This window comes from Ambystoma mexicanum, chromosome 7q, assembly GCF_040938575.1.
Source record: "Ambystoma mexicanum isolate Mex_15411 chromosome 7q, UKY_AmexF1_1, whole genome shotgun sequence".
Lineage (NCBI taxonomy): Eukaryota > Metazoa > Chordata > Amphibia > Caudata > Ambystomatidae > Ambystoma > Ambystoma mexicanum.
The window spans coordinates 60,440,209-60,457,441 of record NC_090941.1 but is presented as its reverse complement, the minus strand read 5'-3'; the positions used below and the strand labels follow the sequence as shown (position 1 = coordinate 60,457,441).

General features: G+C 45.8%; 1 protein-coding gene across 1 annotated transcript in view; it reads left to right on the top strand.

Annotated features, from left to right (window-relative positions):
* Nucleotides 1-1,328: 1,328 nt before the first annotated feature.
* MSL3 (MSL complex subunit 3) overlaps nt 1,329-17,233 on the top strand; it is a 263,983-nt gene continuing 248,078 nt past the window's right edge. Inside the window, exon 1 of the mRNA XM_069640759.1 lies at nt 1,329-1,615. Coding sequence (XP_069496860.1) covers nt 1,517-1,615 — 99 coding nt within the window. The 5' untranslated portion in view covers nt 1,329-1,516. The remainder of the gene's footprint in view (nt 1,616-17,233) is intronic.

The following is a 17,233-nucleotide window of genomic DNA, read 5'->3' as shown; positions in this document are numbered from 1 at the left end:
GACTCAGGTGACAGAGCCGAGAAGGTGAGGTGAGACTTACAGTTGATAATGCGACCGCCACATGGTCACAAGTTGCGCAGGAGTGTGCCCACCCCGAAGGTTTACACTGTTTTGGTTAAAGTTAAAAAGGGATGTGATGTCCCAGTTTGTGGTAGCGCGCATGCACGGGCCTCGTTGTGACCCGCGCATGCGCCGTTGGAATAAACTGCGTCCGTGCGGCAGTTGCCGCCGGGACGCGCAGCGAGCAACATCGCGTCCCGTGTCCTCATTGTACGGATGTGTGTGCGTGTGCCTGTCAGGGCCGTGGGGCCACATACAACACCCGGGACCTTTGCAACGTCATGAACTACATGAACTACATAGTCTCGTCTCAGAGACCCCTTCAATTTCGGGTTCTCTCTCGCACAGGAGTTGAAAATGATGCGACTCCTGGCAACCCCCAATTGACATCCCTGGTCTCCCACCTAAATCAGGAGGGAGACATGTATGTAAAGAGGGTCAATGTTAAATCTACGCCTCTTTTGTCTTTGTTAAAATTACTATTTTCCTGCACAGTTTGCTAAGAAAATCCAGTATATATATTGTTTTGCAAACGTATAGCATTTAAATAAAAATCTAATAGAACTCAACCTGAAGTCACTTACAATGAGATATGTCCACCTTTAAAAAAAAAAAAAAAAAGAGTTCAAAACATTATTTCACAAAAACAGCACGGTTTTGTCCTGCAGAGCCCGGACTTCCATGAAATACTAGTATTTCGTGGATCCCAGACAAGTAAAACGGCGCCTTGGGTGTCTCATTTTGTTTTGTTATCAGTACAGAATATTACCATTCTAGACATGTTCTTAGCGGTGCAGTCGCAGGCCTGATTGGTCCTTGCCCATCCTATCAACAGCAGAACTAGGGGTCGGGGCGGTAGATGCTGCACGTGTGCCGTGTCTGTAAGAGGGCATCAGAGGACTTTGGTTGGCTGATGACGGTTGTTTTGACGGAAATGAAGGAAAGACAAAAATTGTAAAAAATTCACCCGCTCAACCTTTAAGGAATAAGTCGTTTTTAATTTCTTTAAAACCATACGGCAAAGTGTTTTACTATTCTGCTTTTGAATCAGACAAACGTCAGCAAGCCATTTTCTAAAGTATACACATACAGTCTCTTCGATCATGTATATTGTTCAATTCTAAGAGTATTAAAGCAAATATAGTCAATATAGAAAAATCCAAACTACTATTTCAAATCATAAAGTATTACGCAGGAATGGACGTCAGCATCGTAAATATAAATTCTGCAGCAGTCTATTGAAGTTCATGCTTCTCACAGTAGTAATGATTACCGTTCTACGATGGCGGCCGTTTTGGCTTCAATCGTTAATGTCCCTTGTCTATTTCTACGCGTGTTGTGGCGGTCACTGCTGGCGGAGGCTCCGCTCTGGGGTTCTCTGAAACGCTGTCTTCCCCGCCTCGTTTGAGTTGCAGCTGTAGCTTACGAAGCGCCTCTCTCTCGCCATGAGGAACAAATGAACTCCCGGGGAATGAAATATAAATTCCAAACAGGGGAGAAAGTGCTCTGCTTCGAACCGGATCCCACCAAAGCCAAAGTGCTGTACGATGCCAAGGTGCGGACACGAAGGGGATCTATTTCCAAGTTATTCATAAGTGTGACCGTCACCATTTCTTTGTCCAATTTTTCAACCTGCTATGTAAATATGTACCCGTTTCTTATCTTAACACCCACCCGTACTTACTCCCAAACTGCCCATCCAGCCCGTCCTGTTTCCAGATTTGCTTCAATTCCATTTTCAGTATTCAATTTTTCTAGACCCTATTGTTGCCGTGTACCCAGATGTCCCACCACCTACCACCTTGAAACACTTGTGTGTAGGCGCGTTATAAATGCTATAGCACATCATTGTCATACCCCTCAACTCACACGCTGTCATCCGCTTTGGAAAGAACAAGTTAACTGGCCAAGCTTCCAACCCGTCCATTCATTTCAAAGGGCTGTCACCCGTCCAAAACAAAATTCTAATTTTTCTCCCTCCTTGGAAAATTGAACGGTTGATACGTAGGCATCGCATTTGTCTGTTAATCTAGTCTCATCCCACTAACGCATATGTTATGTCTAAGAAAGGAAGTAAATCCAGAGTGCCCTTCTTAAACCTTCAAAGCTGTCCGTCGTCTTCTTGCTGTGTTATCCATCAGCTGTGATTTTTGGATACCGCGGCTTGAGCCTCATTATTCTATCTTCTAGGGTTGAGTGTGTAGTCTTGGGTTAGGCTTCTTGGTCTGTGTGGACTTGACACAGTTGGGTTGGTTTCACAGGGTCTTCGCCATGATGGGTAGCAGGGAAACCCTCACAGCAGCAAGTGTACAGCTATTTATAGCAAGCACTTGAACTGTGGGCACCCGTTCCGCGCAATATTTCCCTGACACTAAAAGTAAACAACTGCGTTACCCTTAGCTCGTGACCTGATTCCTCGCGTACTTTAGCGAAAAGGTCGTGGTGCGGGTGCAGGAGCCACTATTCCATAATATGTGTGAATTGTGGTGTGTGTGTGTATAGTGGATCATTAAAAGTACTTAGTGGAGCAGTCGATTGTTTACCCCACTGAAAGATAGCAACCTCTGCACGTTTATAGGCAACCTTCCCCAGTTTTAAACTTAAATGCTATTCCATTGGCATCGAAGAGCAATGCTCGGGTGAATTTTCGGCGTTTTTAGTAGAAAACTCGTCAGTTTTTTGAAGGGCACAAAAATCATGCCACCCTGTTTTTTTTTATTTTAGTAAGGGTTATGTACTGAAGGTGGCAACATAAGGTTTTGTTTTGTTACTTGGGTGCTTTCATATGCCCTCCAAGTTTCTTGCTCACAGCAAATGATCTGTGACTTAAACAACTTCTCTCTTTGCAAAGGTGCTTCGTTGGTCTGAGGTGGATGCTTGATGACCCTGAAGATTTCTGGTTAAGCACAATGAAGAACTACAATGTCTTAGTGTGCTTTAATTTATAAAGGCATTGGAGTGATCTCTTCTGCGATGCTTTAGAAAGGTATTAGGTCACTCCTATTTGAGTGGAATGGCTTACTCCAAACAATTAAGATAACAGTGGCTCTATAGTAGGAATGTAGCTTTCTTGATTGCATTTCAGGTTTGTTGTCTGTTTTGTGTGACAGTGATATATGGGATAAAGTACCATGCATTATAAGGATATTACATGTCACCAATGAGTTCTGCGACCAAATACTTTATAAGGTCAAGGAACTCTGCAGTGACATGCAATATCATTTTTACATGTGGTAAAGGGGTGTTTTATTTCTTATATTAAATGGCTACATGCTGTCATCCCCTTAATTTGTTTCCCCACGCTTAATCTAATGTGAGAGATATTCCATTAGCTCATCTATACAATCAATGTAGAATTTGTTTGGATTTTTTTTTAAATAGTGTAATATGCAACTTCTAATGTTTTGCAGAAAAACAGTTAATAGAATGCAGGGTTCCAAATTGAGGGGAGGTGTGAGCTATTTAGCTCCTGCTTGTTGCCTAGAAGAGCCTGATTAGCTTAATACCAACATCTACAAATAGTTACTTTTGGAACCTGAAGCCAACTGATGCCACCTATGCGAATTTAACTCTGTGCATTTGGGACAATCTATAAACAAACATTAGTACACATATATACAATATTTAAAGCATAAGGGGGCATACATAATGGAGGCAATTACATGTTTGCGTATTATGTAGAAGAATGAGAATGCATCAACAGCAATTTCAAGTTCTCTCAAATAAGTAATAGCATGCAGGTTCCTGTCCACATGTGTTAAACACAACAGTTCACAAATTATACATTCTACCATGAACAGTACCTTTTCAATGAATGGCATTAAAGGGTCACTGATAACTATTTTACATGCAAAACATTTGAAAATCTTGTCACTGCTATAATTAAGTGATTTGATTTGGAAATTTGTAACCCGTTCAGAAAAAAACGTATAATGGCGCAGATGACTTTGCTGAAACGAGTATCCAGAATTGTAGAAGTATCATATTCCATCCATAAGTGCGGCACAATTACATCCAGAGGACATAACAATTGTAAAGAACTGGCTAAAATGTATTTAAACAAAAAAGGTTTCGGGGCTTTACGAAAATGACACAGGGAATCCATAGTCCTTTTCCCTCGGTGGGCTGTTCCAAAGTCTAGGACCAAAAACTGAGAATCTTCTATCCCCTCTTGAAACAAATGTAGATTGGGGGGGGGTTGACTAAGCATCTGGTCCTTGGAACGTAAGCATCTAAACTTTTGATACTGCTCAAGTTTATCCTTCAAGTAGTCTGATGCAGTGACAGCTGTTCTCTGCTTGCTCAAGCAGCAGACACTGACATGCCAACAGACGTGTGATGACTGCTTACCAAGCAGTTGTGATGTCAATTTCCTATTACAGGTCCGCTGTGATGTCACAACTAGCCTGTAATAATTACATTATGTCCAATCTTTTATGTGGATATTGCGGGGTATGATACATTATAAAGGGTATCCAGTTAATATGTCGAAACTAAAATGTCGAATGACAAATGTCAAAATAAAAATACTGAAAAAAAATCAAATTTATTATTTTATTTAAATTACATGTTTTTTGGGGATTTCGCGAGTTAAAAAAAAAAGGGTTTAATTAAAAAAGGGGGGTTGGGGGGAACCCCCCCATTTTAAACAACAAAAACCAAAAAACAGACATTCTATATTTTTTTTTCGGTATTATTTTTTTGACATTTTTGCATTCGAAATTATGAAATTCGAAATATTAACTATAAACCATTATAAAGTGGTGACGCAGTGCTGTTCCAACAAGTCATTAAGATCCACACTCCTTCAACCAAGTACCGATAAACATCGCAAGTGACCTTTAATCAGAAGAGGACTTGTTGGGTGCCTTTTGTATGGCTGGTTCAGTCGGTGCAATACCCTTGTAGTAGAAGTTGCCTGTGTTTCCAGTCTGTTTTTCTTTTGCATTGTAGTGAATCTAGTAGTTTGTAGCACGTTATTCTAACCTGCTAGCCAAAATAACAATTTGTTGCTTTGTTTCCTACCCATGTTAATAATTGATGTTTCATTACCTAATGTTTGAATTTAATTGGTGTTGATTATGCCGATTGGACAAAGGCGAAGCAATTTGAATTTAACGTCCTTTGTAGTAACCCTAGAGTGTAAAAGTGGTGCTACAGACACAGGCCAGTGCCGAGTTTCTTAGTTAGAAAGGTTCAAGTAGTTTTGTTGGTTATACATGTATGCAGTTGCTTTGTGTTTTTCTTAAATTATATGTGGGATAGACCACCAACTGCCTGTCTTCATGCATTGAAGCTCAGGCCCCTAACATAAACATTTGAAAACTCAAGACTCCAAACACTCGTCAACATTATCCTGAGCTGCCAGTCGAACATTTTGAAAAACATTCTATCAGCATTCATTGATGGCTAGCTGGACGGGACAGCATTTAGCCTGCACTACATCCCCTTTCCTTCCAACATTGCACTATCATAACATCACAACCAAGCAAGCATCCATCTCAGTCACCATGACTACATACACGACAACAAGCAGGTGGATGCAGACCTTAACACACAAGAAATCAAGCTCTTCAGAAATATACTGCAAGCTGCGGGTCTGTTAAGTTAGGAAGCACTGCCCGCACATCAACTGGACAAAGATGCCCCGGTCAGGGAAGTGCAGAGCCCAATCATGCTGAACTAGACAGCCAATGTCCAAAGTACGCTAAGAAGCCCATTCGTGATAGTGCACATCCTTGAGTACCACGTCAGGCATGTCTGCGTAGGACGCCCTTCCACTATCAACTGAGTAAGCTACACCAGAACTACCGCCTACACAAATAGATAATGCCCAGAATATGACAACCCAACTGCTCATGGCTGCCTAACAGCCAAGACTGCGTCCCAACCAGCACATGCAAAGTTAGTAACGATTACTTCATGCACTCGTGGTGTAAGCACCATAAAACGCAACCATGCGCATCACTAGACGTACATATGTTTTGCATGCACATAGATGGCATGCACTAGGCAATCGTATACATGCGTCAATGAGATGTCAACTGGCTTGTAGTAGCTCCTGGAGCGGTAGATACAGTGAAATGTCCAAAACATGTAACCTGAGAAGACAAAAAGGTGAATCATTATATTCATCCTAATAGCTGTGCTTAAAGCGAAGACTGACGTAAGTAACCTATAGCTATGTAAACTCAGATTTACTGAGAGGCCTGCTACAGAGGTGGAATTTCTAGCAAGTGGCAATCTAGTTCCTTGAGTTCCCCTTCTCTGTGCCGGTTTGTTAGGATAGGTGTCAGCTTGGGGAGCATCTTTCTCTGCTGGCCTCACCACTGCAGTTCTTACTTTGTTTCATGGACATTCTTTGTTTTGTTTCCTTGTTTTTGTTTCGTCTCTTCTGAGTCCCTTTCAGCTTGCCTCCAATGTAGTAACCAAAGGGTGGATTGATGGTAGTCCGGACACAGATCAGCTGTGAGCCTCGAGAGTGTTAGGCAGAATTGCATGCAGTACCCTCTGGGACCACCAAATACAATTAGGACTATAGGTGTAAGCAATACTAACCTTTGGTATAAGTCTGTACCACAGTTTTGTGGTTACGAGCTGAGCAGCCAGTTTATGGCCGTGGTTCACTTACCTGATGCACTGCATGTTCTGAGCACAGCGGTTGAACAAGCCACACAAGTAAGCACAATAAATTAGTTTATGGTTGTGTGTAATTAAGGGATCACTTGTCTTTTTCTCAGGAAGCCTCCAGCGGCTTCCTCGAGCATTCTGAACACATGCAATGAGAATGTGAGCGTTACCTTCAGCCCTCCATGACTGTGAATACAGGTGCTGTGGTAGCTTGCCTCAGTGTCACCTTCACTCCTGCCACGGACCGCCAAGTTTCTTGCGTTTGCTCGCCAGCCCTTGCACGTCCTGATCCCGCTCACCTGTACTCTGGCATCCTGCCCGTGCCAACACAACAATTGGGCAGGGGCAGTCTTTAAGAGCAGCTTTGGCGTTCGTCGGCACGTGCCATGGCACAGACAATCCCCATAACTCCCATACCTGTGAGTTATGGGGATTGTAGTCCCCCCCCCCGTCCTCTCCCACCAAGGCTCTCTGCAATAAGGGCTCCGGATGTGAAGGTCCCCAAAACACCACAAGGCCCCACAAATCCTCAAACTAATCACTATCCTCACCATGTGCGGTGGAGTACTGGGCTAGGTTTCTCCCCCGGAGGAACCCCCAGAGTCGTGGAATTGGGAGTGTTCCCCCTACTTTGACTTTAATCCCTTTTTCTAAGTGTGCTTTTTAAATGCATTTTACACACCTGTTGGCAGAGGACAGAATGTTTGTAGGGGAACTTTAAGACGTCCTAACCCTCTTTACAGGTACTTTACCTGGTGATTGAACTCGTTGGGATCTTGTGTTTATTTGCCTGCTCAGGGAAGTACTGCAAGTTAGGTGTCTGCCTTATAAGGCATGTTGTATTATTTATGTTTTAACCACTTTTTTCTTCTACTTTACTTGTCACATTTTTGTTTAGCCATTGTTAGTTTGTTTATTTATTGTTAGTTTGTTGGGCGCTTATACAGCAGGTACATACTGTTTCAAAGCACCCACAGGTCAAAGGGGGGTAACAAGGGAGTGAAACACAATAAGGACACACACACAAAAAATAAGTGGATAGGAAGGAAAAAGGACAAACATACTATGCCTTGTGAGTTTTCAGAACGTGCAAGTGCAGGAATGAAGAGGGCAAAGGGGATAGGTGCTGGAGTGTCCATGCTCATGGGTGAGCAACAGATGAAGTGCCTGGTGTGGTAAGTGCTACACAGCTAGGAGCAGCATTGGGTGCAAGTGCAAGCTTCCAGGGAGGAGGGAGTGCCAAGGCAAGTGCTGAGTATATAGAAGCCGGGGCGGCTGGGTGTGGAAGGTCAGGGGCTTCAAGGATGCATAATGATATATTTTATTTGTATCGCGCCCATACACAAGTGTTTCAGAGCACGAGATTAAGTGCCCAAGACACCTCTCACAGCAACTGTGAGATTGGGAAGGGGGAGGTAAAGGGGAAAGTCTTGAGGAGATTCTGGAATTCTGCTCAAGGCGCAGAGGGAGGGGGAGATTGTTCAATAGGAGGGAGTCAGCTGAGGAAAGGGATCAACCTCCTGCCCTCTGTTTAGCAAAAGGCTTTACACACAGAGTTGGTGCCCGAGGAACATGGCTGTCTAGATGGAGAGTATTTAGTTGAAGATAGTGTGGTCCCCAGACCCAGATAGCCTTGTGGATGATGCAGAGGGATGTGAATTTAATTTGTGCATCAACCGGGAGCCATTGAAAACATTTTAGGGCAGGAGAGATTCGGTCCCTAGGCTTCAGGCCAAGGATAAGACTTGCTGCCCTGTTCTGAATTAGCTGGACAGGTCAGAGAGTGGAAGAACGTAGGTTCAGGAGGAGGCTATTACAACTGTCAAGCCTAGAGAGGACAGTGGCTCAGGTAAAATTCAGCCTCTGGGGGAAAGTGAGAAAGGGTAGAATTCCTTTGAGAAGGAAAAGCTGAAAGTGGGACTTATTGGCAATGTCCTGAGTGTGAAGGAGGAGTCAAAGATGACTCCAAGGATTCTGGCTTGTGGATAAGGAGCAGGGGGAGAGCCCATGGAGGTAGTCCAGTGTGATGGGAAGAAAGAGGGAGCAGGGGTCCCGATGGGAAGGGTCTCAGTTTTACACGCGTTGAGGCAGAGATCGTAGGATGTGCACCAGGACTGGATTGCAGATAGGCAGTCTGGGATGATGGAATTGGGTCAGCAGGAAGATTGAGAAAGAGTTGTGCATCGCCTGCATAACACTGGAAGTTGGGAGAGAAGGAGGAGATGAGATGTGCCAGCAGGGCAAGCTAGATATTAAATAGCCAAGGGGAGAGGCCATAACCCTGGGGGACTCCACTGGTGGAGAAGGAAATAGGAGAGGAGAAGGTGCCCAGGATGACTTGGGACGAGCGGTCAGTTACGAAGGATGTCAGCCAGTCCAGTGCCCGTTTTGAGATACCAAGGGTATCGGAGAGTCGTCGTATGAGGATGGAGTGGTTGTTGACTGTGTCAAAGGCAGAGGAGAGATTGAATAGGATGAGGACGGGTGGGGAGTTGAGTCCACAGCTGCAAGCAGTTCTTGACTGGTGTTCAGAAGAGCAGTTTCTGTGCCTCTGGATGCTCGGAATCCAGATTGATGATTGTGAAGACCACCAACAAGTTCAGTGTGTGAGTGGAGTTGGGGCAGGACCAGCTTCTCCAACAGTTTCCCTAGGGAGGGGGTGATTGAAATAGGGCGGTAGTTGGCAGGACAGGTAGGATCTGCTGAAGGTTTTTTTCAGGAGGGGGTGCACAAGGGAGTGCTTGAGGGAGGAGGGGAAAGATCCAGTGGCAAAAGAGTGATTGCAGAAATCTGTGAGAGAGGGGGCAAGAGTCAATGTTGTCCTTGATGGTTTTGGATGAGCAGGGGGGAACCTGTTTAGAAGATACCTTCATGGAGCGGACAACTGTGGTCACTTCATCAGGAGAAGGAAGAGAGGGGGGAGGAGGGTCAGGGGCCAGGCGAGGCAAGGGTCTGTGGGATGAGTTGGCAGAGTGCACAACAAGGGTGTTCAGGATGTCCTGAGTTTTGCTGGCAAAGTGTGTGGCCAGTGCGTTGCAGAGGATCTGGGAGGGAGATGGCAGAAGAGTTGGCAAGTTTCCTACAGAGCTTGAAAAATTTAGCAGTGTTGTTGGATGCACTGGAAACCCGTGCCTGTATGCAGGATCTTTTCTTGGCATGGATGGAAAGCCTATATTGTCTTTGGAGCAGGCAGTAGGCCAGTTTGTCAGAGGATGAGTCTGAGGATTGCCACTTCTGTTCCTCCGCTCTGCACTTTCGTTTCAGGGCCGCAAGATCGGAGTCGTACCAAGTGTTACGCTTAGAGGCAGGTTTCAGCCAGATCCTCCTGACTGGAGCAAGAGTGTCAAGAGTATTGGTGATGGCCAAGTGGAGGTTGCTGAGAGCAGAGTCAGTGGCAGAATCTGAGGTAGGGGGGTAAGGTGGAGGCAAATGTTGCAGCTGACGCTCGTTTCATGGGGCGGATGTTAGTGAACAGGATCGGCAGTGCTTTCTGGGGGCAGTCAGAGGGCCCCAGGGATCAAGGTGGGAGAATAGGGGAGAATGTCTGACCAGGCGAGAGGGTGACCAGGGAAGAAGAGAGAGAGGTCAGAGTGGATGAGGGTGTCGCACTCAGCCCCTGTTCTCACCTCTTTGCCCTTGGTAATCTTCTTCTTTGGAGGTCTGGCAGCATTCCGGGATTTATACAGGTAAGGGCGGTGGTCTTCCGTATCCAGTGTGGGGACCGTAGGCAGTCTTGGGAGGAGACAGTTCAGGGTTCCGGGAAGGTAAGAATAAGGTAGTCTGTCCAGGATGATGCGCGGAACCAGGAAGGGAACAGCACAGCTCGCAGAGGACACGGAGATTGCAGCGAGCGTGGAAGTAACGAGTGGTTTCCAGGAAGGATGGAAAGAGCGGCCTGAGGCGAAGGCCGCCCTAGCACTTCAAGAAGGAAGAGGAAGGGAAAGAATATCGGGTGGTATGTTCTCCGAGAAGGAAGGACACACTAGCCGCAAACTCGAAAGGGAGCGTTGAGACGTGCAGTGCTGCGGGGGTGTGCCCGTTTTCTAGGAAGCCAGAGTTCCTGTGTAAATGCTGAGCCAGCAGCCATGTTGGGAGGATAGCGGCTCCAATGTTGTGGTGCACCATGGTGGACCAGGAAGTCCAAAAAGGGCGTAAACAGTGAAACATGACAGAGGGCGTCCAGAGTGTGACCAGCCGAGTGGGTTGGACCAGAAGGGAGAATGGAGAGGCATAGAGAGGTGCAGAGGTCAATGAAGAGAGTGGTAGCTGTGACAGGGAAGTCCAATTGGATGTTGAAATCGCCCAAGAGGAGGATTGGGGGTGGATGAAAGTAAGGAAGAACCAAAATCTGCCCATTCAGAGAGGAAAAGGGTGCTAGCACCTGGAGGCTGGTAAATGGTAGCAATGGTCAGGGAGGAGGGAGAGATGACCAACTTGCACACCAGGCTCCAACTTGCACACCAGGCTCTCAAAAGAAGAGTAGGGCCAGGTGGGTAGGATGGAAGAAGGAACCCACTCGGGGAAGATTAAAGTAACCCCACCCCCAGTTCGGTGAGGTCGAGGCTTGGAAATGATCTTGAAGCCGCCGGGTAGGAGCGAGTCAAAAGCAGTGACTGAGCTAGTATTGAACCATGTCTCGGTAAGAGCGAGAATGTCGAGGTCAATGTCTTCAAGAAGGATGCAGATGTCGGCATAGTGTTGGCTGAGCGGGCGTTGCTAGGTGGAGGAGATCTCTGCCTTTAAAGGTTTTCTGAGGTGGTGTACAGGGGCGTGGTACACCAGTCAGATAGGGGGGGGAAGGGGCGAGAGAAGGAAGGAAGTTAATGAGAGATGGCAGGATCCGGTCAAAGAGAAGGAGGTTGGGTTGAGGACCCTGAACCATGATAGTGCCTCTGTGATGGACGGTGCAACGTGAGGAAAAGAAGCCTGCCAAGAGGATTTCCGGTTGGTGCAACCGTTAATGGGAGAGGCTTTGGAAGGAGAGAGAGTAGAGATGAGATGGGGCGTCCATAGATCTGGAGAAGGGACAGACAAGAGGATATCGGTGAAGACCTCTTTAGAAGAGGCGCTGACATGGGTGTCTGCGATGGGAAGGCCATGGTTTGCAATTAGGATGTATTTTATTTTTATTTTTTTGTGGTTTTTCCTTCTAGACACCCTGAGAGAGAGAGAGGGGATGACGATAGTGTAGCATTTAGAGAATATAGGTGAGATGGTGAGTGTCATAGGGGTGGCAGAGGATAGCAGAGGAATGAAGTAGAGTGGCTGCGCAGCACAGTTCTAGCTAAACTCACCAGGTGGCCAAGTAGTCGGAAAAAAGGCACAATGCAATCCAACAGGAATACGATTTTCAGAAATAGTGGACCAATGCAGAGCATAAAAGGTGCACAGATCTAAGGCCAGTGGCGGCTGCTTACAATGGGCAGGGGGGCGCCGCCCCCCCCACAAAGAGAGGAGAAGAGCCTCTGTCTCTTCTTCTCAACTAAAAATAAAATGCAAATTAAATGTGTGCAGTGCAGGGCTGCTGGCCTGGGCCTGGCCTGCTGCTCCGGAGGACCGGAGGGGCGCGTCCCGATTTAGTCAACGTAGCTCCACGCACTCTACGTAACTATTCTCCCATTCAGGAGGCTGGCGGGGCGCTGGAGGGGTGGCCCCGCACTCCTGGTATTGTGCGCAAACAGCGCAACACCAGAGTGAGTCCTGTCAACCAGTAAACCCCTCCTACCTACACTGTATGCTGGCAGGCCATGCAGCATAGCAACAGGTAGTTCTGCATTGTCATTGGCTGTTTGCCAGCCAATGACAATCCGTGTGTGGAATGTTGTGGGTGGAGTTGGGTGGGCACACAGTGCCTCACCTTCTCTTTCTCGTTCTTTCTCGATGCGCCTTGCTGGTGTGGTCATCGTGTGCGTGCCAGCTGAGCTGTCCCAAGTAGGCCCATCCATCCACATGTGCTGCTGTGGCTGCTGCCTGCTGCCCTCCCTTCCAGCCAGCCTCCGGCCAGCGAAGAGAAGAGTCCAAGTCCAACAACACTGACTGGTAAGTGAAACGGAAACCGTAACCGTTGTGTAAACTAAGCATGCAAGCCCAACAGGCCAATTATAACACGAGTCGTGTTATAATTGGCCTGTTGGGCTTGCATGCTGTTGCTAAACTCTTAGTCTTCACCATACCATGCGACATGGAGCATGGTGAAGACTAAGAGGTTTGTCGTGTGTGGCCGGCGGCCGCGGGCCGCAGGCTGCAGCACTCAGCTTAATGGCGATTGGCGAGATGCTGCAGCCTGCATGTCATGGCTCGCGCAGCGGCCCAACGACCATTATTCCTGGCCGCACTAAAAACAATGGTCGGCGGGCCGCGGCGCGAGCCGTGACATGCAGCATCTTGCCAATCGCCACTGTTTTGCCAGCAAGCTGAGTGCTGCGGCCTGCGGCCGCCGGCCACACACGCCAAACCTCTCAGTCTTCACCATGCTCCATGTCGCATGGTGAAGACTAAGAGTTTAGCAGCAGCATCAATAAAAAAATGTGTTAGCGGCGCATATTCAAACAACTGGTCATTTACTGTTTGTAAATGACCAGTTGTTTGAATATGCTCCGCTAACACATTTGTTTTATTAACATACTTTGTGTGTTGTCTGTTGTTAATTGTGTGAGCCTAGAGTGTGTACGTTGTGTGTTTGGTTTTAACATGGATGGGATCCTATGTGGTGTGTGTGTGTGTTGTGCGTGGGTGACGTGCATGCCGAATCATGTACACGTGTTTTAGGGAAAGCGTGGATGGATACTCAGAACACCATTGATACATTACATCGCCCTGTAAGAGGGCGGCAGTAAACCACGGATTTCCAGGAGTGAAGGAAGGGGTTAGGTCATTCGACCCCTCCCCCGCCCCCACTGTAGTTCACGCGCTTAGGGCATGTCACTTTATTCCCCTGCTTCTACTCCCATAACCCCAGCACTATTCTGAAGCGATCATATCTCGTTTTAGGGAGCACCAGCAAATGACCCTTGCAGCCGAATAACGTGTGCATTAGGCTGTGCACACAGAGACTATACATTCATCAGATAACCATAGATATATTACCTTGTGTAGTAGTCCAGCTGCCATTCGAAAATACATGTGAAGTGAATGATCATTCTGTTTTTTGATAAGTATCGATAATCAATGTAAACAGAGAGGCATGGGTGATAGCAAGCCTCTGATTATTTCCTGCCCTTTCCATAGGACCATAGTGTTGCCCTTTACATGACCAAAATGCAGGACTGGCCATAATGTGAGATCTTTCGAATTTTGGTGAAGATGTTATCACTTTATTATGTGCTAACATGTTACTTATGCGTGATGGCTACAGCTATATTGGCTAAACATATTACTTGGGATGAACGTTTGTGCATGTGAATGCATTGAAGATGAATATGATGTTCCAGTCATAAGTGAATTGCCGTTTCATTTAGTTTACTTAATTAGCCCGTACATATCCGCACGTTTTGGATTTGCAAGTTTGTTTATTTGGAGTTTTGTTCTCCTGGTCCACAAAGCATTACTGGCTACCTACTCTCCTAGCATCTCACCAGAACTCTTGCTACCCCACTTTCAGCTGCCTTTCCTCTCTTAGGCAACCCATCTCCCAGCTCGTCATTAACACAACAAGCTACTTCTGGTCGAGGGTCAGATTTCTTTTAATTCTGTGCTCAGTTGCCACATTCCAAATACATGTATTAGCATTCAGAATTTATTTCCAGTCATGCATTTCGTATGTGTTCTACATTCTTTATATAATAATATACATTTGCATACAGAAGGGGACATAAATGTATACAAATCGTACACATGCCTAAAAAGCAAGGGTAGTTTGAATTTCAAAACCTATACAATATCATAGTTCCGTAGCCTGAGTTAACAGTAGATGTGCTTTGAGAGTGTTATTCAGAGGCGGGGAAGAAAAGTTGGCAGGAGAATATTAAAGCAAGAGTACGTAAGAGATTATTATGTTGGACTTTGGTAACACTGAATATTGGCCTCTTCAAACCGACATTGGCATTTGTGTTGAATTGCGCTGTTCCAAACATTATTAACAGATCAGGCAGGAAGAGATAGTCCTAGACAGTGGATACAAGTTAGTAAACCAACATTTTATACCCAAGAAAATACTTGTTGATTGTATAGGAAAAGTCACTAAATTCTTGGTCGGCAGACGTGCATTACTTTCAGTGGCCAGACCAAGCTTTTTGCTTGCAGAGATGTAAATGACAAACCTTATACTTCTTTAAGGCTTGAGTGCACGTCTTTTTGGGGCCAAGAGAATATGTTTCAAAGAAAATGTCTCATAATTGTTGGTATGTTATCTTACTTGGCATTTATATAGCGCCTTATGTATCATTGATATGACTTCAAAGCGCTGGTAGGTTGAATTGCACATTTTGTAGGCCATTTTTCCAAATATTTTGCGGGGGGAGAACACCCCTGCACCCAGGTTGGGGCGGGGGGGCTCACGTGCTGTGCGCGCTCGCTACAAAATTCACCCTGGGAAATGTACGCCCCACCAGATTTCAAACTCACCAGCCGTCACTGTCTAAGGCACACACACCATGCAAAAGGAGGTAGGTTAGATGAGGCAAGGAAGGCAGATTACATAGGCACAGAGTGGTTCAGAAAGTTAGATGAGGAGGCAATGGGAGAAATTAGCCATAACTCACTGGTAGATCTGAAGGAAGAGTATAGGTCCATGGGTACAAGTAGAGGCTGAATCATAATTTGAGGAGGGGGGCCGGTAGGAGGAGGAGTTGCAGGCCCTCCTTGGCCCAGACAGGCACAGGCAGGAACCTTAGTTGCAGACCTTTATTTGAGGGGCCGGCTTCAGCCTGCAGGCGATCTCGATTGGCTAAAAGATGGTGGTAGCAGCCAATCAAAACAGAGCAGCTTGCAGTTGTTGGGTTGCTCCTCGGGACGAGGCAGCATCAGTCGTTTTTGAATATGCAATTTTCAGTATTTTACCAATGGCCACGTTGCCTCTGTGGGGTTGCACGCCACCAGGAACACATGTGCACAACGCTTTTGTTTTTTTGCAATACACTTGTTGAATTGCCTATTATTGTATAATTGTGAAGTGTTGTGTAGTTTCTCTTTTGAGATTACTTACTGTGTAGTGATATATGTATATAAATGTGTGCTGTAGTGCATAGTATTCTTATGTTTTATGTGTTTGTAAACCGTATTTGCACCTTTGTGTGAAACACTGTTGCCTGACTGTCCTTTGTGTTAACTGTACCTCAGGGTTCGAAATTGAGGGAAGCTGGGAGTTTAGCCCCTACTTGTAGCCTAAAAGTGCCTGGTTTGCATGACGCCAATAGCCACCAGGACCTATTTATGATTCCCAGACCAATTGATGCAGAACAAACATAACTCTGACATTAACTGTGTCAATTTGGGATGATCTATACATGTCATCTACTTGACATTTAATGCATAAGGGGTCATAACTAATGGACAATATGTTAATATTGCATCTTATATGGAAGTTTGAGTTGCGGGACTAGACTAGCTCCTGGTTCCCCAGTGGTAACTCCAGCTCAATGGTGAATGCTGGATCCTAGGAGCTGCTTTTACTCCTGTTTATCTAATCTTAATTACAATCCCTGTACTTGCATATCAAACTCCTGATCTCCTAAATCTGTGTCACTGCTCAGTCTACGCTTCTTTGAGAGTATTTGTTAAGGCCTATTGTGAAAGCCCTTGCTCGCCTCCTGGGTTGACCTCTCAGAACCCTCAAATAGAGCTGATTCTATATGCCCCTCCTAACCCCAAGTATTGCCTTTACAATGTATGCATTTCTGCAAGCCCTCTGCCATGTCTTTATCGTTGTGGATTAATTACAATCGCTGCCTCCTTGACTCATCCTCCCACCTTTACCCTCATCCAAGTCCTGTCTGTCCTCTCACGTCTTCCTCCACTTCACCTCTGATGTAGCCCCATGCAATCTCCCGTACTTCGCTTTTTCACTAATCTTGTGTGTCTTCTCTTTGTCACTCCCACCAAATTCTTTCACCTGTGTCTCCTGTTCTGTCTTGTTTTGACCCTCCCACCATCCCTTGTTCTCCCTGCTCTCCTTCTCTTCTTACTTTCTCCTCTTCCATCATTTAGCTATGTACACCTCTCATGCCTTCTCCTAAACACTCTTCTTCACTTTCTCCTGTACTGTTGTATTTCTCTTCCTCATTCTCTTTTCTTTTCTGTCCTTCTAGGCCTCCAAATTTGCATTAGCTGGTAACCGTTGCAGAGTTACCCTTGTCTAGTAAAAAATGGTTAGCGTAAGAACTGAGGGACAAGTGGCTTTTTTTGTGCCTGTAGAGTAGCTTACAATGTGACATTTTTACCACTGCTGCTTCTGTCTCCTCTCCCATTCTATTTTCAGCTTCTTCCTCTTTCTTTGTGCGCTGTAATGTTCTGTCTGCTGCTCTTTCAACTCCTGTTCTTTCCCCTCATCAATTCTGCTCAGTTTCTGTTGTCGTTTTCTCTTAGCCGTTCTGTTCTGCTTCCTGTT